This window comes from Osmerus mordax, chromosome 6 (assembly GCF_038355195.1).
Source record: "Osmerus mordax isolate fOsmMor3 chromosome 6, fOsmMor3.pri, whole genome shotgun sequence".
Classification (NCBI taxonomy): Eukaryota; Metazoa; Chordata; class Actinopteri; order Osmeriformes; family Osmeridae; genus Osmerus; species Osmerus mordax.
This window is the reverse complement of record NC_090055.1, coordinates 4,464,167-4,484,377: the sequence shown is the minus strand read 5'-3', so window position 1 is coordinate 4,484,377 and position 20,211 is coordinate 4,464,167. Positions and strand designations below refer to the sequence as shown.

At 44.6% G+C, this 20,211-nt stretch overlaps 2 protein-coding genes across 6 annotated transcripts; one reads left to right on the top strand and one right to left on the bottom strand.

Moving 5' to 3' along the window:
- Window positions 1–717: 717 nt before the first annotated feature.
- On the bottom strand, window positions 718–6,314 carry LOC136944266 (GA-binding protein subunit beta-1-like). Of its 3 annotated transcripts, none has more exons than XM_067237951.1 (9): window positions 6,212–6,314; window positions 5,410–5,517; window positions 4,904–5,071; window positions 4,460–4,654; window positions 3,969–4,077; window positions 3,371–3,457; window positions 2,782–2,946; window positions 2,520–2,632; window positions 718–2,390 (listed from the first exon to the last, which is right to left on the bottom strand). In XM_067237951.1, exons 2-9 carry the CDS (start codon window positions 5,515–5,517, stop codon window positions 1,845–1,847), a joined length of 1,491 nt encoding a protein of 496 aa, XP_067094052.1. In that variant the 5' UTR covers window positions 6,212–6,314; the 3' UTR covers window positions 718–1,844. The 3 variants fall into 3 exon arrangements, with proteins under 3 accessions (XP_067094052.1, XP_067094053.1, XP_067094054.1); XM_067237952.1 differs by having other exon boundaries at window positions 5,410–5,520; window positions 6,212–6,296; XM_067237953.1 differs by lacking the exon at window positions 3,371–3,457.
- A 1,288-nt stretch (window positions 6,315–7,602) lies between these two features.
- ptpn23a (protein tyrosine phosphatase, non-receptor type 23, a) lies at window positions 7,603–19,977 on the top strand. 3 transcript variants are annotated; one of them, XM_067238021.1, is made up of 24 exons: window positions 7,603–7,744; window positions 9,107–9,181; window positions 9,320–9,447; window positions 9,609–9,685; window positions 9,985–10,034; window positions 10,163–10,294; window positions 10,381–10,461; window positions 10,640–10,771; window positions 10,882–10,929; window positions 11,004–11,060; window positions 11,386–11,444; window positions 11,549–11,628; window positions 11,805–11,919; window positions 12,006–12,071; window positions 12,256–12,401; window positions 12,622–12,936; window positions 13,042–13,196; window positions 13,358–13,689; window positions 13,859–16,325; window positions 16,438–16,622; window positions 16,746–16,850; window positions 17,131–17,269; window positions 17,483–17,596; window positions 17,936–19,977. In XM_067238021.1, exons 1-24 carry the CDS (start codon window positions 7,661–7,663, stop codon window positions 18,557–18,559), a joined length of 5,766 nt encoding a protein of 1,921 aa, XP_067094122.1. In that variant the 5' UTR covers window positions 7,603–7,660; the 3' UTR covers window positions 18,560–19,977. The 3 variants fall into 3 exon arrangements, with proteins under 3 accessions (XP_067094122.1, XP_067094121.1, XP_067094123.1); XM_067238020.1 differs by having other exon boundaries at window positions 11,383–11,444; XM_067238022.1 differs by lacking the exon at window positions 10,163–10,294 and having other exon boundaries at window positions 11,383–11,444.
- The last annotated feature ends 234 nt before the right edge of the window (window positions 19,978–20,211 follow it).

Sequence of the window (20,211 nt, the reverse complement as noted above, 5' to 3'; positions counted from 1 at the left end):
GGATTGTATGTTTATTAACGTTTTGGTATATATGTTACTTATTTTAAATGCTTCATAGCAGCGATCTTGGATGTAAAAGTCTTCCTGTCCTTGATGGACAGATCATCCCATAATAATTTACATATACTCTACAGTAAATTTAAGTTTAATGATAATATTAAAGACATGAACCACTGAGGGTCCATACTTCTAAACAGGGTCACAAAGTACTTATCTTAAGGGCTAATTAGTTTAGTTTAAGTAGGCTAAGCTAAGTTGCATTTTACAGTCTACACTCAGCCGCCCTAATTGTAGGCCTCAAATTAATATTTCCCTCCCCCCAAAAATGTATTTCTGTATTCAGCCATAAGTCAATTTAATGGTCTATGAACATATTTCCCAAGAGAAAGAACAGTGTTGGTATTACACAATTGATTTTGCAGAGCAAAGACCTCCCTTGTGTTGTAATATTGATGTGTTGTACTCAGTATTGCAAGATTAATTTAAGTTCAATAATAGGCCAAAAACAGTAATTGTCATGGCAAGTCAATTGAAGTATGACAATAGACAAAAAGTGTATGGATATAATATCAGTAGAGTAATTTATTGATTACATCTATTTGCTCAAGAAAGGGTCATATCTCATACAAACCAACTTCATTATTGTGACATTTTCCAAGATAAACACAATCATAACTATTCATGTTTTATAAAAACCTACTACTACACAGACAAAGATCCCAATAGTGTTTTATTACAAAAAATACAAAACAGTTTATAAAGAGGTTAAATGTAGTTACAAACCAATATTAGAAACCCTTCTTAAGAGTGCAAAGTGTTATAAGTGTTTCTTTGACAGTAAGTTTTGAGATTTTTAAAACTGTACAATGATGCTGTATTTTGAGATCACATCCAGTAAAAAAGAATAATTTACAAATCACATTAATGGTGTTGCATGTTAAAGTTACAATACAAAAACGAAAAAAGATTTAAGCAATACAACCTTTCTATGACTGAGAAATTAAAATTGCTAGATGTTTGTGGTCAAAAACACATAGGTAGTATGTTGTGCCTGGTACACCTAACCATTCTACAAAATCACAGAGTTGGGAAATTAAGGCTTAGTTGTAGTTAAGGTCGCACCACAACCATGTGAATAGTATAGCACACACCGACCTTAACCACACATGGTCACATACTCACAGCTGTCTTATTAAGTATTTAAACTTTTTCAACAACTCTTAAAGAAGAAAGGCAGAAACAACAGCACTGAGGGTGCATATTTTCAAATTAGCTGTCCCAAAAGATAACAAAGGTTGGCAAAGAGGAGACAGACCCATTACTGATGTAACAAATGCTAGTTCCATCTAAACATTTTAGGTATGACTTTCTAGGCATTACGAATCTGCTAAAGAAGTAAAAACATAGGTAAAGCTACATGGTACTGTATATGTAACATACATCATTCTTTTAAATTGTATTTACATGACAAGATTTCTTTCATGGATGTAAAAAATGTTAATTGCAGTGTAATCTATAAAAATGCTTTTGAAAAACCTTGCTTCAAGGTTCTATCACATCAAACTCTCAATATGTACAGCGTTAGCTATTCAACAACTTTTCATGCAGTCAAATACTGCTACTGATTATTGGGGACTAATAGACTAAGACTTGTGTGTGCCTAGACAGCAGCACCCTCCAAGAATATCAGTATGGGCTTTAACTAGTGCTAACTGCAATGGCTTGTATAAAAAGATTTAGCAATATATTTACAAATACCACATGACAATTATGACAGGTTGTATTAATATAAAAACATAGACTATAACATATTGTAACAACAAACAAGCAGAAAAACAACATGACTAAAACCTCCTACGTCTACCTCTCCCTCGACCTCTGCCTCTCTTTGGGGTGGTGACCTTGCTTTTGACCTTCTCCCTTTCCTCCGTTTCTTCAAGAGCCACCTGCTCCCCTTCCTCCCCTGCATCCAACTCCCCCACTTTTACCAGAATGGTGTCTTCTGGGAGAATGACAGCATCCTCCTCTCCTTCTACAATGTCCTCCCCTACTTCTTTCTCTCCCTCTATCTTATCCTCATCTCCTTCAACTCTGTCCTCCTCTCCACCTCCCACAACCTCTCCAATTCCCACCACTTCTCCAACTCCCATTACCAATCCACCAGTCTCTTCCACCTCAAGTTGTTCCTCCTGAACAACCTCCTCCTTAACTTGTGATCTAGAGACAGCAGTAGGCTTGTTGGCTTGCCCGCTGGCCATAGCCTGCTCCAGTCTGAGGCGGTACTGCTCAGCCTCCTGCTCCTTCTGCAAGAGTTGCTGACGGTACTCCTGGGCCTTCCTGTTAGCCTCCTGCAGCTGCTTTTGGAGTTGCTCACGACTATCTTTCCCCTTCTGGAAAAACACACAAAATCACATGGTGAAGAGGATGGAAGCCATTGAAGCCATCAGAAACTCAAGATGGGATTCAGGTGCAAATTGATCAGTAATACATGCAGTAAGCACATGCAATTATTGTCTAACCTTGGGGCTGTGATTGGCGGATGGTTCTGTCCTCCTCTTCCGTGAGGGAGTGGGTATCTGAAGTTCTTCCTCCACTACTTCCTCTGTGATATGACCAGCTGGAACTGCCACCACTACAGAGCAATTTCAGAGCAAGGCATTTTAGCATACAACATAACAGTCCAATTCTATATACTAAGAAAAAACATAACTCAAAAAATACATAATAATAACAACACATAAAACATTATGTAGAAATATGTTTTTATTGTTTTCTGCTCACTTTGCTGGCCCTGCATGGTAACAAAGAACTGCTTTCCAAGCCCAGCTGGTTGCAGGTTACCATGTTGATCTGTTACTATGGTGATGACCCTTTGACCCCCATCGCCCACCATATGCTGTATGGCTGAGTCCACGGAATCTGCCGCTATTGCATCCTCCGATTTGCCTGAGGGGAAAAGACGATATAACATCCAAATCCTTTTTTCTTCAAAGCTACAGTGAATGCTGGCATGATCCAAATACATTAGTATTATATTGTGACCACAGTCTATAACAGGCTCCCCAAGCCTTTTGACCTATGGATTTCCATGCCTATTTTAAACTTGATACCTATGACCAAAAAGCTAATTTTCAAAACTTTTCTGCGTGTACATTCCAAAAGTGATTTTACGATTAAATTATTAGTATTTTATTCTTTCCTTTCCTTTTCTTCCATTATTATTATTTTTTTTACAGGTTTTCCATGCCCCCCCATGTGAATAATTTACATGTGTTTGAAACTATCATTCTGAAGGGTGTGGTCTCTCAAACAGTACACCCACTATGTGAGATTCCGCCCTTTATTTTAAGTGTATTATTAGTATTATTACCAGCACCATTGGACTTCCCCATGGGTCCAGAGGCCTCTGCCAGGGCTGCAAGGGTAGCCAGAACTGAGGTGGTTGAGCCAGGTTCTCCTGGGTGACAACAGATGGTGCACTGTTCACTTTCTTACTTCATCACCTTGCATTTCTGAGAGACTGTCTGTATACAGTAGACGTATGCCACCTGCACACTGCACAATTGTTTCCCTATTCTTTCTGTCTTTGATGTATTTCAAGATTAGAATGATATTGCTTAAGAGAGCGTACCGAGAACACCGGGGAGACATGGTCTTAAGTATTTTATTTTCGTTGAGTTAAATATTCCATATAGACCATAAATTCACTGTTTAAAATATAAATGCTGCTACCTTATTCGATTCATCTTTGATTTGGTTTAAAATCACATTTAATCTGTTTCATGGGGTTTTGATGTTTTTAGTGTTGAAATGTGTGTTTATTGAAATACTCCCAATACACCATACATTCACTGTACAAGACATAAATGAACCTGCTTGTGAAGTGTCATTTTAATTCAGCTTAATTTATCCATAGCGGAGTAGTGGAATGTTGAACTTGTTTTGATGCAGGGTGGGGTGCCTCTTACCTGGAGTGCTCTTAGTTGTGGTCACTAGGTCTGAGAGGTTTAGTACACCACTTGCAGGGATGATGTACTGAGGCTCTGGATTCATGTTAACCTGGTTCTGCATACCATCCTAGAAAGACACACACACACACACACACACACACACACACACACACACACACACACACACACACACACACACACACACACACACACACACACACACAGATCTAATACTGATACAATACCTCCCACATACAGTACTGTACAACTGTTCCCAGCCTAGGGCCTCAATATATTGCATAATGCAATTCTCTTTTCTAAATGAGGGTTTAGTTGCTGAAAGTATAGGATCATGTGTATTTCTGTAGCTGAGAATATTACTATCACTGAAACCATAGCAACACTGGCAGAAACTTAAAAGCAGGGGATCTGTTTGCCATTTGCAAGCACTACACAACAAGAAAACATCAGTCACATTTCGAGCAACAACACACAAACCCTCCCTTCACCTGTAGCAGTATCATAAGTTCTGTGTTGCTGGTGTCCATTGCAATGTCGAAGGGGGTCTTGTCAAACTTGCTGAGAGAGTGAACGTCAGCGCCGTATTTGAGCAGCAGCTCAGCCACCTCCCTGTGACCATGCTGGGCTGCCCAGTGAAGTGCTGTCATCTTAAGCATGTCCTTAGCGTTTATGTCCGCCCCACTCTGTTGAAGAGCATAGAGATGCATAGGTGAGAACGGGAAGGACTTTTTCCTTAATTTAGCCTTAGATAATTAGTGATTTAACAGAGAAAAGTCACCCAAATGTAAACCGAGTAATAGAACATCATGCTGTGTTGTACTAAAAGAGGATGCAGAAACATTCCAGGATCTGGGTAAGCCACCTAACATTTAATATATACCTTTTCTGTTTCTCCACAATAGTACAGCTGCAGTGAGGACCATTATCCTTACCCTTACTAGCAGCTCCACTATACTTGAATGGCCCTCTGTTGCCGCCATGTGAAGAGGTGTTCTATCCACTTTGGTCCGGGCGTCCCTGCTGACACCTGCTCTGAGAAGCACCTCTGCAGTAGAATGGTGTCCATACTGAGCAGCTAAATGAAGAGGGGATGTACCCAGCTGGAAAAATGGAGGTGAGATGGTTGAGTGGTTAGGGAATCTAGTTAGTAATCAGAAGGTTGCTGGTTCGATTCCCGGCCGTGCTAAATGACGTTGTGTCCTTGGGCAAGGCACTTCTCCCTACTTGCCTCGGGGGAATGTCCCTGTACTTACTGTAAGTTGCTCTGGATAAGAGCGTCTGCTAAATGACTAAATGTAAATGTAAACATGGTTTGCGCTTTATTTGACATTACTGTAACAATCTCCTCATTCAATTTATTGACTACAGCTTATAACGTGTAATAATTTGAAGAAAAAAAAGGCCCTCTATGTAATGTACAGTATGTAACAGGCCTTACCCAGTCCGTGGTGAACGGGGCCCCATTGGCCATTAGAGACCTGACATCGTCGTCCTGCCCTGCCCGTGCAGCCTCCAACAGGCGCTTCCCCAGATCCACTAGCGACATCTGCTGGGATGTAGTCAAACTTTTTTTCACCAGGTGGCACGGAACATCAATAATTCGCATTTAGAAAAGGAATGACGTAAAAACATTGTCCACCATTTAAGTTTAATATATTTAAGTGTCTCTATCCCTCACTGTTAAGATATTCGTAGTTTACTTTTTACTTTTTCAGTGCAAAGCAAGAACAGTTGCATGTAGACTACACAGCACAGTTCGACATAGCTAGGTGGGCACACCTATCAAATTATTTACATGGAAATAAGGATTTATTTATATAAGTATAATGATGTCCCGATAATTGATGTTCCGGTGGAAGTTGAACCTATTCTACGGATGCCAAATCAGAGGCACCGATACAGTACTTGCCATTTCCACATCCGCTAGCTAAAAACTAAGGCACCACGAAAGAGGCACAGAAGACTACCAGGCTAGCTAGCATTAAGAAACATTAAAACCTTGTAATTATTTATTTACAAGTAATTCTTATACTGGTCAGAAAGACAGAATACGGTTTATGACATATACACTGCGTGTGCTGTAATGCAAGACAAGCTAGCTAAACAAACATACTGCAAACTCCCTAGGTATTATCTGACTGGCTAGTTTAGCTACTGCAGCTTAGTATGGCAGACTTGATTAAGCCCAGCCAAACATTCTACGAATTTTAACAAAGCTAATAATATCAAGCATAACTCACCTTAGGGACTCAGTGGCTCAAGATAAACTCTTATGTTTACAAACCAGAATGTGTGTTTGATACACTTTCGAAACTTTCAAGCTAAGCAAATATCATTGTTTTCATTATTTGTGGGTCAAATATGGCGGCTTGACACAACGGAACTGGAAATAGTGCCGACTGCGCAGTATATTCTTGGCGCACTTTTTCAAACATTTTGAAAATCGCCTTTTCTTAGTTTCTATTCAGTCATTCTGTATTAGCAGTGAATTAGAAACTGGTATGTTATTAGACAAAATCCAGTTTGTGCTGCGGTGATAGTTGACTAGTTTGAGTCTCGCCAACTAAACGGTTAAAGTGGCTGTAAAGCAGAACTGAAAATTAGTTTTAAGTTCATCACCCGAAGAATGTGTTGTCAACTACTCATCCAAATTGGAATGGACAAAAACCACCGACAAGTATCTTAAATTAGGCTTTGAAATCGTGAGAAAATCAGAAGTCTTCTCTGCTTGATGGGGGGGGAGGGTATAACCACACATTTTTACAAAGACCTTGCCAGTGGGTCTAACAGAGATGGCAAAATATACCTACACACATCCTTACATTTACATTTAGTCATTTAGCAGACGCTCTTATCCAGAGCGACTTACAGTAAGTACAGGGACATTCTCCCCGAGGCAAGTAGGGTGAAGTGCCTTGCCCGAGGACACAACATCTACATCCTTCACTCAAGTAGAAGTGCAGATACTAAATGTTAAAAAAAGACTGGTAAAAGTTGAAGTAGGCTACTGACCACTCTTTTTCACTCAAGTTAAGAAGGATGGGCTCTGACATGTACTTAAGACAAAAGTATTCATTAACTGTTTTAGTAAAAGTTTGTCAGAAAAATCTACTTAAGTACGCTGGTACTGGACCTCACTCACATCATATGGATTCCTGGAAAATGCGCTGCGTGTCTGTAGTGTATTTTTTTTTTATTATTAATGACCGACAATTTCGAACATGACTAAATGTAAATGTAACATCTCCCTCATATATGGCCATGGGTGATGATCACTGATCAGGAATGTCTCTTTTCTCAGTCATGTCGACATCGCTAACCCCCTGTCACATCCTTTGTGTAAAAAAATGTAAAGAGGGAAAGTAAAAAGTTGTCAGAAAAATAAATAGTTAAGTTAACTACTGATACCAGAACAAAATTAATTAAGTACAGTAACGATCCATCTGTGGACATAATGTTATTTCTAAGATCTTTGAGTCCATACGGGCTTTAATTATTTCTGCGAACGCTTGCGCATTAGAAAATCCTTACTGACGTCATATCCTTACCGTCCATCCAGTTTCCTGGTGAGGTGTAAACGGGGACATGTCACTGTTTTCTCATGATTTCTAAGAAAAACTATATCAGGCACCGCAGTTAAGGGTATAGTTGAAGGGAAGGCTTTGAAAACAAGAGTACTCTTCCCCGCTATGGAGGCGGTACCCCGAATGCCGATGATCTGGCTGGATCTGAAAGAGGCTGGGGAGTTTCAGTTCAGCCCGTCTGTAAGGCAGGTGAGCTTGGTTGTGGGGAGTGGAGCAACAGGGCACTGTGGGGGGAGGGCTGGAATCGGAAGTCAACGGTCAAGATTAGCTAACGAGATACACAGTGGTTGACTAATTAGCCAAACGTAAACATTGAAAGTTTTGCTCAAATATATAGCGTATTTCAGTAACTAGCCAGCTTCTGCGTTGTCTCAAGCTAGCTACAGTACTAGTCACCGTATGCAGCTAGTTAAGAGTCGCTAGTAACAGCACTGTAGCTACCCTCGGCACCGCCTTTGTTTACATCAGGCCAGAGCGAGTCAAGTTATTAAGTAGCCGGCTAGCTGACAGTGTCAACGCTTGAAATAGAACTATCTAGTGAGCAAGCTACATTAATAATTGGTCAGGCAACCAGTCAGTTGCTGCTAGCTACCCCTAACTGCCGTAAATAGCAAACCAAGTATCGAGTAGGATCTAAAGTATTCCTGATCCAGTTCAGAATCGCAAAGTAATCGGCCTTAGGAGTCATCGTGTCGATGGAAAGAATAGAGCATTATGTTACTGTCACATGCAGTTAATTGCTTAAGCAGTGAATGTGTCACATAGCTCACGAGATAGCTAGCTAGTGCTAACTGCGTTTTTCTCAATGTAGGCTAGCTAAATCACTGTAGTCATACAAGGGCATTACTGTATATAGTCTCAGAATTTTACGAGAAGTCCACTTCCTTCCACCTTTCCTTCTTTCCTCTTCACTGCCCCAGATAATATTACAACACCTTTGCTGTAATGTAATTACTGATGGGGAGACAGTATTTTCTGATACAATAGAATATTTGTGAAAGCTTATTTAAGATTAATATGAAAAGATCCAGAGTTGTACAGTTTTGTTTTTGGGTTATGACCGTTTGTATCCCTTCGATTTTACCTTTTCAATAGCTTTGCAGTGTAGATGAGGTGTTAAGATCATTTGACTGCAGATCAAGAGTTCTCAGGTTCAAATCCCTATGTGCTGTACGTAATTTTGGATAAAATGAATCCTAAAAGCTAGGAATGGATACAAGCTAAATGAATAAATGTATTATACTGTGCATTTCGAACTCTTTATGTAAGGGTTTGGTCCTATGAGTCTGAAGATTAGATTACTAGATACCAGTCGGGCAGAATATGTTGTAGCAAGGCATGACAGGATAAAGAGTCATTAAGAGGTTAAGATGAGGCCCTCCACTATGTGAGTTAAGCATGTAGCCTTAAAACATGTGTTTTTCTAAATGCTCAAAACACAAGTGTACACACTGCGGTACTGTCTAATAATAATATGGAAATACTATATTTTTCCACCATTTATTTTACAGAGTATAACCAAAAACCTATTTTGTCTCACATTTATTTCAGTTCATCCTTAAGAACTATGGGGAGAATCCAGACAACTACAATGAACAGCTGAAAAAGCTGGAAACACTAAGACAGGTATTGATTTTTCAGGTTTGCCGTCTACCCCTGACAACAAAACATTGTGTAGGCGATCTGGCTAGTGGAGTTACAGCTTGGTATTTAAAAGCCACAAATGATCACTATAAATTAACAATGTTCATCTCATTTTGCCAGAGTGCGGTGAATGTGACACGGGACTTTGAGGGATGCAGCACGTTGAGGAAGTACTTTGGTCAACTGCACTACCTCCAGAGCCGAGTGCCCTTGGGCCCTGGACAGGAGGCAGCTGTACCAATCTCATGGTAAGATATGAATACACAAATGTATTTACTATTTTGATTGTAGGCTTGAAGGTTGTAAAGGGTATAAACTATTAAAGTGGTGTACATTTTCTGTATACAAATAGTAACAATATTGGATTGTGTATATTACAACTAATGACCGTCTTACAAAATGTTGTCAGGACAGAGATTTTCTCTGGAAAGACGGTTACCCACGATGACATCAGCTATGAGCAAGCCTGCATCCTCTACAACCTTGGTGAGAGTCATAGCAAGCTGTAACGTAGAACGTAACTGCCTGATTTTGGCCCTAGATCCAACTGTGTCTTTTACAATTTTCAAATACACCTCAAAAAGGTGGAGCAGTCAAGTGTCCTAAAGCATATTTGCTGGACCGATTTTAGGTTAACCGAAGTTATGAAGAGATTAACCTACATTTGAGTGCAAAAACTCTTAAGTGGACCAACAGTCCATTTCCTTTCCTAGACCTTCATGTTGCTACTTGATATTTTCACTTGATTTAGATTACCCAATATCCTTACATTGATTTATTTCTAGGTGCTCTCCACTCCATGTTGGGAGCCATGGACAACCGGGTGTCAGAGGAGGTGAGCATGGAAACGCGTGTTCAAGGTTTTGTCTTCATTCAGCATGTGAAGCATGTGGCTTATTCAGACAACCAAGTATATCTCTCTCATATTTTCTCTGTGTGTTTCTTTCTCTCTCTCTCTACAAGGGTATGAAAGTTTCATGTACACACTTCCAATGTTCGGCAGGGGCCTTCTCCTACCTGAGGGATCATTTCAGTCACAACTTTAGTGTGGACATGAGTCACCAAATCCTTAATCTCAACATCAACCTCATGCTGGTAAATGTCTTATCATGGATGCACCAGTGCTCTTTCTCTCTGCTACAAAACGTCTGAAATCAACTGTACTTTCTCTGATTTTGTAGGGTCAGGCCCAAGAATGTCTTCTAGAAAAGTCCATGCTGGACAATAGAAAGAGTTTCCTTGTTGCCCGAATCAGCGCTCAGGTAAGACCATTTCTTGAAATCCATAAAGCCTTTGTAGTAGGTTTAGTATTTCTATCAATTCACATGCCTTGTTTGCATTGTTCAATAAGACATTGATAGTATTTATTAAACTTATTAAACTAGAGCAATGCCTAAACTAGAGCTGGTTTCAAGTCCTTCTATTATTGCTGTGGTGCAGGTGGTGGACTATTATAAGGAGGCATGCCGGGCCCTGGAGAACTCAGACACTGCTTCTATGCTGGGAAAGATTCAGAAGGACTGGAAAAAACTGGTCCAGATGAAAATCTACTACTTTGCTGCTATTGCCCATGTGAGAAAGCTAAGATTATATTTAGAATGGTTGGCTCTTTAAGAAGATCTTATTCTTTTATTTTTAAATTTTTCCTTTCCTTCTTTACCTTCTTTTTCCTGTTTCTATAGCTACACATGGGAAAACAGGCAGAGGAGCAACAAAAATATGGAGAACGGGTATGTCAATAATGTCCTCTCTTTTAATCCTTCCTGTGTTATCAAGACTAACCTTTGTTTTATTTATTTTACAGTTGGCCTACCTGCAAAGCTCAATGGACAAACTCAGTGAAGCCATAAAGTTGGCAAAGGTATGGCGCTCTTGTTGTTGGAATTCAGATTCACCATTTCTTTACGAATCACTCTTACACGTTTGTGTTTTTCCATGCTTATGTGGACAAATATATTTACATTTAGTCATTTAGCAGACGCTCTTATCAAGAGCGACTTACAGTAAGTACAGGGACATTCCCCCAAGGCAAGTATGGTGAAGTGCCTTGCCCAAGGACACAACGTCATGGCAACCTTCAGATTACTAGCCTGATTCCCTAACTGCTCAGTCACCTGACTCCCTGACATTTATCATTGTCATTTGCTTGTCCCTTTTCTCCACTCCTTTCTTGCCGTTTTGAGCAGGGTCAGCCAGACAGTGTGCAGGAGGCATTGAGATTCACAATGGATGTGATTGGGGGAAAGTAAGTGGCTGCATCTCCTACTCTATCCAAAACTGTATCAGAATGATGGGTGATGAAAGTTTTCGAACAAATCCACTGAATGTGTGTTCTCCTTTCTAATGTAGGTTTAACTCTGCCAAGAAAGACAATGACTTTATCTACCACGAGACTGTCCCATCTTTAGAGACGCTGGCTTCAGTTAAAGGTAAAGTTGCACTCAGATGTGTTGCTCACTATGGATCAATCAATACACCTTCACAACACCTAAATATGCTCACAGTTGCTGTTTTTTGTGTATATCTTTGCTTATCAAAATACATAAAAGGTACATTAAAATATTGTTCAGATATATGATTTCTCCTTCTCAATACTCCCCTCTAGGTGCCCCTCTGGTGAAGGCACTGCCCGTCAACCCCACTGATCCCAGTGTCACTGGCCCTGACCTGTTTGCCAAACTGGTCCCCATGGCTGCCCACGAGGCCTCTTCTCTCTATAGGTGGGTGAAAAAACTGCTGTGTCGTATTCTGCTAAAACAGGACTGTTTCTGCCCTTCACCCTCCATTTTGTGTCCTTTTCTCACAGTGAAGAGAAGGCTAAGCTGCTTCGGGACATCATGGCCAAGGTAGACGGCAAAAACGAGACACTAGAGTAAGTACTGATGGAATGTGTAAGACTGTGGTAATATAAAGGAAGCGGAAGATAAAGGATCAGAAGTGTATAATGCTAACAGCATTTTGATAGTTGTCAAGGAATGTTCAAGGAACTGGTACTGGACAAAGTGAATGGCAGTATCATATAGATCACCTGACCTTGCTTCCTCTGTGTTTCCAAGGCAGTTCATGGACTCTTTGGGTCTTGAGCCAGAATCCGTGGACAACCTGGACATGTATAGTCACATCCCTCCAGTTCTCATGGAGAAGTGTGCGGCTCTCAGTGTCCGACCTGACACCGTCAAAAGCCTTATCGGGTCCATGCAGGGTCAGTGACTGTACTCTCATTACACACACTCGAGTTACCATATTCAATAAATTAGCTCCCTTGCACAAGTTATTCTTTTTGCAGCCCTAACGCAATAAGACAAATTGCACATGTAAATGTGGATGTAATTTAAAAGTCAATGTTAGTTAATGTGATTGATGCTCTTTTTGTTTTTTATTATTAATATGTTTTACTATGTCTTTCATTCCCTCGCTTCTAGTCCTGTCAGGGGTGTTCACTGACGTAGAGGTGTCCTTGAGAGAGATCAGAGACGTGTTGGAGGAGGACGAGGCTGGGGTCCGCGCTCTACAGGAGGCCGGGGGGCCCACTGCCACACTGGACCCCCCGACCCAGGCACAGGGCCTGGCAGAGATCCGCAGGGACCTGGAGAAGTACATGGAGGCCCACGAGAAGGCTAGCTTCACCAACACAGAGCTGCACAGAGCCATGAATCTGCACATCAGTAACCTGAGGCTGCTAGGAGGGCCCCTGGAGGCTCTAAGTGATGCCCTGCCCAGACCACAACTCAATGAAGGTATGTACATTTTTAGACAGTTATTGTGCTGCAAATGTGTCTTTTATATTGAGTTGGTTTGCTGCTACAGGTGTATTTATGCATGATTGCTTGTGTTTTTTTCAGAGGAGGTAGCAGGACTGCAGTGTATGAAGAGAATTCTGAGTAAAGTACAGGAAATGAGAGACCAGAGGGGCTCACTGGAGAAGCAGCTGAGAGATCTCATTCAACAAGATGACATCACTTCTGCTTTGGTCACCACTGAGCGAGCAGACATGAAGGTAAGGACCAATTACTACCAACAGTAACCTGGGTCTAACATGCAACCCCATCCCCATAGCAACATACAAAAAATACTCTTATGCCGTGTAGAGAATTGACAAACCACCAAAATGTTAACACGTAGCAGCATTTAAACGACCTTCCTTATTTCCCTTTTCAGAGGCTGTTTGAGGACCAGCTAAAGAAGTATGAGCAGGTAAAAGTCTACATCGACCAGAACCTTGCGGCCCAGGAAAACATCCTCAAGGCGCTGACGGAGGCAAACGTTCAATATGCCACAGTCCGCAAGGGCCTCAGTGAGACAGAGCACAAGTGGAACACCATGGTCCAGATGCTGGTGGCCTCTTATGAGGCGTACGAAGACCTTATGAAGAAGTCGCAGGAGGGCAAGGAGTTTTACGAAGACCTGGAAGCCAAATCGTCCCGTCTGCTGGAGAAAGCCAAGAACCTGTGCCAGGGCAGGGAGGAGGAGAGAAAGGCTATTCTGGACAGGTGAGGATGTAAGGGAGGGGAATAAGGGAGGGAGGAAATGTGTCATGGAGAAGAACGACTGTGAATCGAAAGGGTTAGAGTTGATGACGTGTTGAGATGTATGATTAGGGGTGACATGGGTCGGATGAGCATTTCCACAATTCTATATATATTTTTTCTTTTCACCCAGGGAGACCCAGAAGAAGCCTCCGCCACGGCCCACGGCAGCCAAGCCCACCCTGCAGTCCAAAGGCTCGGATGTGGACTCGGCCTGCTCCAGCCTGGAGGACCCTGAGCTGGCCCAGCTCAACGCTGCTATTCTCAGCCTGGGAGGGGATCTGCCCGAAGAGCTTCGCCACCTGCCCCCCGACCACCCCTCCATGCCCCCCCCCTCCTCTTCTCGCCTCCCGGGCCCTGAGACTTACTTGCTGCCCGGTGCTTCCCTCGGCACCGGCTCCTCCCTGCCCTGGCCTGGTGCCCCTCGGTTCCCTGCCAACCTACCTCCACCAGAACTCCTGGCGAGAATATCCCAGTTTTCAAGTCCCATGCCTGCCCAGGGTTTGCCTCGTGGACCCCACCCTCAGATACCAGCCCAGGTGCCAGTATCTGGATATGGACCTCCCCCACAGCAAGCCCCCCAGCATAGAGGTGTCATGCCTGGTCCTGTGCCAGTCCACCCTTCCACCACAACTGTAGATAGCATCCAGGCTCCAATCCCCAGCTACACTCCTACCCCACGCCATCCTGTACCTTCTGTCTCTGCAGGTTATACAGTGCCCCCACAGATGGGTACTTATCCACAGTACATGCCCCAGCCAGGGGGGCCCATGCCAGTGCAAGGACAAATGCAGCACCACCAACCACAACAACAGCAGTACCCACAGCCCCCTCCGGGGCAGCAGCCTCCGGGATACCAGGCAGCCTCTCGGGGAATGCCTGGCCCTCGCCCCCCTCTCCAAGCTCAGCCAGGGTATCCCCAGTACATGCCTGCTCAGCCTAGACCGGCCATGCCCCCTCAGTATCAGCAGCCATTCCCTGGCCAGCCTCAACATGGCTACCAGCCCCAACAGCAGTTGCCACAAGGCTACATCCCACAACCGGGCTATCTACCACAACAGCACCCCCACATGATCCCTGGCTCCATGATAAGACCCCCTCAGGTTCAAATGCCCCCTCACACTGTCCACCCTCAAATTCCCCCCACCTCCCAGTCAATGCCCCCTGTCTCCCAACCCTACATGCACCCCGGCAACCAACAGATGCCCCCTCAGCACCCTCACCAGCAGATGCTGCCGCCCCAGCAGCAGATGCACCCTAATGCCCATCAGATGGTGCCATCTCAGCTTCATCAGCAGATGCCCCAATGCCAACCCCAAATGCCGCCCAACAATCAGCAGATGCCCCCAATTTCACAGAAATACCTGCCTCCCACCAACCAACCCATGCCCCCCAACCTCCATCAGCCTATGCCCTCAGTCTCACAACCCAACATGGTCCCTGGCCCTCAGGCTCACCTGCCCAGGGGCCCCCTCACCCCACAGTCTCAGATGTCCCCGAATGCCCTACCACCCCAGCAGCTCCCCCAAACCGGTCAACCCATGCCACAGATTCCCCAGCAGCAGCCCATAAGGATGCCCGCCCAGGCCCTGCCTCAGCCCCCTCACATAGGGTCTCTATGCTACCCAGGGGGCCCTATGATGCCTCAACAGCCCCTGGCATCTTTGCCCATGACCCATTCACAGCCACCCCCAGCCTCTCCCATGTACCCTGCTGCCCCCGGGGCCCCACAGCAGCCCACCTCTATGGGCCCTCCCGGGGCTCCGCCACAGGGGGTTCCACCACAGCATATGCTTCCAACCCCGTCGGGAGCCCCTCTAGCAATGATCCAGCCCCCCAATACTTCTATCCCCCCCTCCCCCTCACCTTCCCCCTCTCCCTCCCCAGGCCCCCCCTCCCTTGGCCTGACCCCACAACAGCGTCCTTCCCCAGCCGCTACACCCGGAGTGGCAGGTGTGGCCCCACCTCTCCCCTCCCCTTCCTCTTCCCCCTCTCCTTCCCTCTTTCAGCGCCAGAATTCCAGTACAGATGACCTTCTGTCCTCCAGCCCGGAAAGCCAGCCTGGAGGTCCCAAGGCCCCCACCAATGTCCTGCTACCAACGAAAGCAGACCCCAAGGATGGCGAGCGCAGAAAAAAAAGCTCTCAGGGGGTCCTTCTGATACAGGGCGACCCCTACCAGGCCCCAGAACGTGTGGCCCACCTCTGCAGCGAGCTGGAGCAATTTCGGGTGTCAGTGGAGTGTCTGGAGCAGCCTACAGAAGCCGAGGGTGGTCTGTCGGAGCTGGATGCTCGATGGAAGGAGCTTCAGGAACAACAGGAGAAAGATGCGCGACAGCTGTCCATTGCCATCGCCCGCTGCTACACAATGAAGAACCGGCACCAGGATGTCATGCCTTACGACGCGAACCGTGTGGTTCTGCGCTCAGGCAAAGACGACTATATCAACGCCAGCTACGTCGAGGAGCTGTCAGCCTACTGTCCGCGTCTCATTGCCACGCAGGCTCCGCTCTCGGGCACGGCAGCAGACTTTTGGCTGATGGTATATGAGCAGAAGGTGTCTTTGGTGGTCATGTTGGTGTCGGAGCAGGAGTTTGACAAGGTATGCGTACAAAAGAGGCTAAAACTTGTGTTTTCAAGGTATTTATATAAGCACAAATTGACAAAGTAAGCCTAACGTGAACGATCAGGCATTTCTCCTTGTTCTGTCCTAGGGAAAGGTTTTGCGCTACTTCCCCACGGAGCGCGGCCAGAAGCTTTCTCAGGGACCGATTACCCTCACCCTGACCACACAGAAGACTACGCCCACCCATGTGGAGCGTATGATTGGTCTACAATATCGTGACCAGAGCCTCAAACGCACCGTCATCCACCTGCAGTTCACCTCATGGCCTGAGCTGTGAGTCCAAACTCCACTAGGGAATTGTTTGATTACAACTGTAAAACTGTGGTGTGCAAATTAATATCAATAAATAACAAACATAATGGAGAGCACTGTTCTAACCTCTCTTTAATTGAACAGGGGTCTTCCTGACAGCAAAAGCAACCTGATCCGTTTCATCCAGGAGGTCCATGGACACTACTTGCACCAGAGACCCTTACACACTCCCATCGTGGTACACTGCAGGTAATTCAGACTACTTAAAGGTTTTACATGTTGCTACAGTGAGTGTGTTACATTCAGAGATAGCAAAAGTATTCACATCCTTCCCTCAAGTAGAAGTACAGATACTCATGTTTTAAAAGACTGGTAAAAGTACTTTTGTTACTTCCCATCTCTGGTTACATTTAATATGAAGTATGATTCAATTCGAGTATCCAGAGAATGTGTCAAATCATATAGTTTCTGTTTGGAGTTGTCATCTATGTTTGTGTACGTCTAACGGAGTCTTCCTGCTGTCCTTCAGCTCGGGTGTGGGGCGCACCGGCGCTTTCTGTCTGCTGTACGCTGCGCTGCAGGAGCTGGAGGCAGGGAACGGCATCCCTGACCTGACTCTGCTGGTCAAGAAGATGAGGCAGCAGCGAAAAAACATGCTGCAGGAGAAGGTTTGACATTCCCTCAAACCTCCCACTGGCCCTTAGGTCTAGGCAATACTAGTTTTGATTCAAGAGTATTGGCCAGATGTTAGCTAGTTAAATTGTATTGTACTCCATTCACCATATATATGACAGTGATATTTAACCCTTGACCAATAATAATGTTTTAATTATTTGCTCGTCGGTTTCTATACATCTCATTGGTTTCCAATCTTTTGCCAGCTGCACCTGAAATTCTGTTATGAGGCAGTGCTGAAGCACGCTGAGCAGGTCCTTCAGCGCCACGGTTACGCTGCTGCCCCCTGCAGCAAAACCTCCAACACTACAGCGACCAAGGTAAAAACCCCTTAACTTGTTTGTTAAAAATAATGTAGGCTAGCAACAAGCTCGAAGCAGGCAGTAGGTTGCAATAGATTTGCTGATGAAAGAGCTACACTGTCGTTTAGCTGTCTCTGTCATTTGTTTTAGACTTTGGATTTGGTTTAAGTGTCAGTTTTGGGGTTTCATGTTTTTACTCATCTACTTTGTGCATGCTTGGGTCTGGTAGGGATTCTACCAGTTCTGTTTGGAGCAGGTACAACTTTAACAATCTCTAAGTTTTTATTCCTATGCTAGTGTTTTCCACTTGTTCTAAATGCTGTCCTGTTTCTCCCACCTGGCGGTTTGGTCCTCCAGCCTTATTCACGGCAGGAGTCTCAATTAGACTTGGTTCTGGGTGGAGACATGCCCATCAGCTCCATTCAAGCCACCATCGCCAAACTCAGCATCCGGCCCCCGAGTGCAACGGACCCAGCCATGGAGGCCTCCCTCAGTAGTTTGGAAGACCAGCCCTTAATCATTCCATCGCAGCTTTCCCTAGACGGAGACCTCCAACTGACAACCATCCCGCAGGAGGACCCCTTACCCCTTGGGGAACCCCAAGTACCCTCCTCCCTCAGTCCTTCGCTCTCTTCTCCATCCTCCTCCCCTGCACAGGTCCACTCCCCACCGCCCAATGGGGTGGATGGTCCCGACCTTTCTTCTTCTCCCGTAGCCAATCATCACGAGTCACCAGAGGCTAGACCCGCCCCTGAGCCTTCCCCTCCTGTCTCAGCCCCGGCGCCTTCCTCTCTGGAGCTGCTGGCCGCCCTGACACCTGAGGCGTTCTCCATGGAGGGAGGTGGCATGGGGAAGCATCGTGTCACCAAGCAGAGCTTCCTTCAGCCGGCTGAGGGACAAGGCCTGAGGGGGCCCCGTGAGGAGGGGGGAGAGGACCCCCTGGGCAACCTGGATCCCTTATGGAGCCTCAACAAGAGTTGAGACGTAGGAGGCACTACACATACCTTGCTTTATATCATAACTTTATAGCCTGTATTTAAGCCAACCTTAAGCTTGTAGTACTAATCAGATTTTTCCTTGTATTGCGTGGCTAAGTGGAAGCAATGAAGTGGAAACTTGGACCTGGCTAGTGCATTTAACCAGAGGACTGTAGTAGTAGGGGCTAGGGGTTGGTTTGGAACCAGGCTATCGCTTTAGGGCCTTGCACTCCATGGGTTCTACCTTCCCACTTGCCTCATCCCTTCAATAGTGGCCTGTGCATCTGGGACCAACACACTGTGCACCTTTCTATCGTCTCTTTCTCTCCCTCCTGTCTTTTCTTTCTTTTCTCCGTCTGTTGTTGACTTCCTGCCCCATATTGGGCCACTTGGTACCGCAATCCCAGCATGCACTCCTGTCCTAGCTGCACAGTGTCTTCGCCTTTAACACCTAGTTATTTGTCAGCAGTAGCAGTGCTAGGCGATGGGATTGGTTTGGGCTCTCCGAGTGGACTGGAATTTATGATTGCACTATGATAATGGAGACACAGAGGCCAAAGGGTGTGAGTGGGAATTTGGGAGGGACATGCAGACAGGCAGAGCTATCAGAGGACCCTTAATCTGCAGTATGGCTCGTTGTTATGGTTACATACATATAGAGCATAATCAGCACCTCTTAATGAGTCAGTGATCTTTGTCTTTTAACATTGTAAATATACTGCATCTTAAATAAAATTAGAGTAACATTAACTTTGTGTCATTGTTGTTTACATACTGTTTAATGTAGTCACAATTAAACACAATCATGATGAAGTATTAAACTTTGAAGTGGAAGTCCCACATCTCACATGACCACAATGTAACTTTCAAGTTCCAAGTTTAAAATTTGGATTTGAACCCAGGCTGTTATGGTACTGCCCCAGCATGTCTGAAGGAGCATGCACACTAACCCAGTGAGCTAACAGGGGAGCCCTGCTTTCTTCTGGTTTTCTGACATACCGACTCTGCATGTTGTTACATCTAATTCAATGTCAAATTTAAATGTTGAGTGGAGGTTATGATCCCTGATAGCTCAGTGATTAAGGATGTGGGCTACTGTATGAGGGGTTTTGTGTTCAAATTTGGCTGAAGGATCTTACCGCTCAATTTCTGCTCTTCGACTTATAAATAAAACTTGACATATAAAAGGTAAATTTGTTTTCAGACACTTGGTTGAGCCTTTCCTGGTGGGACAGTTGGGTACCTGGAAAGACAGTTGGGAGAGGGGATCTGGACAGTCGGGGAGTGCGCTGCGGTTACAGGGATCTGGGCCCACGGATGGGTTTGGCACTACGCTCTGTGCTGGTTTTTAACCCAGGTTGTTGTGGTGTAAATACAGTGACTATAAGTAGACTTTTCTTGAATAGCCTTATTTATTTCTGCAACACGGTTAAATATTAAACAGAAATGTACAGCTTACCGTCTATTAGGGGTGGGAATCTTTTGGTACCTCATGATTCGATTAGATTCTTGGGGTCACGATTCGAAAAAGAAAAAATCACGATTTTTAATCAAATTGTGAATCGATGTGATCGCTAGAAGACTGATTCGCGATTCATATTTTCCCCCCACCCTTAATACTTAGTGCTGAATGAAATGAAATGAGGTTACTAATGT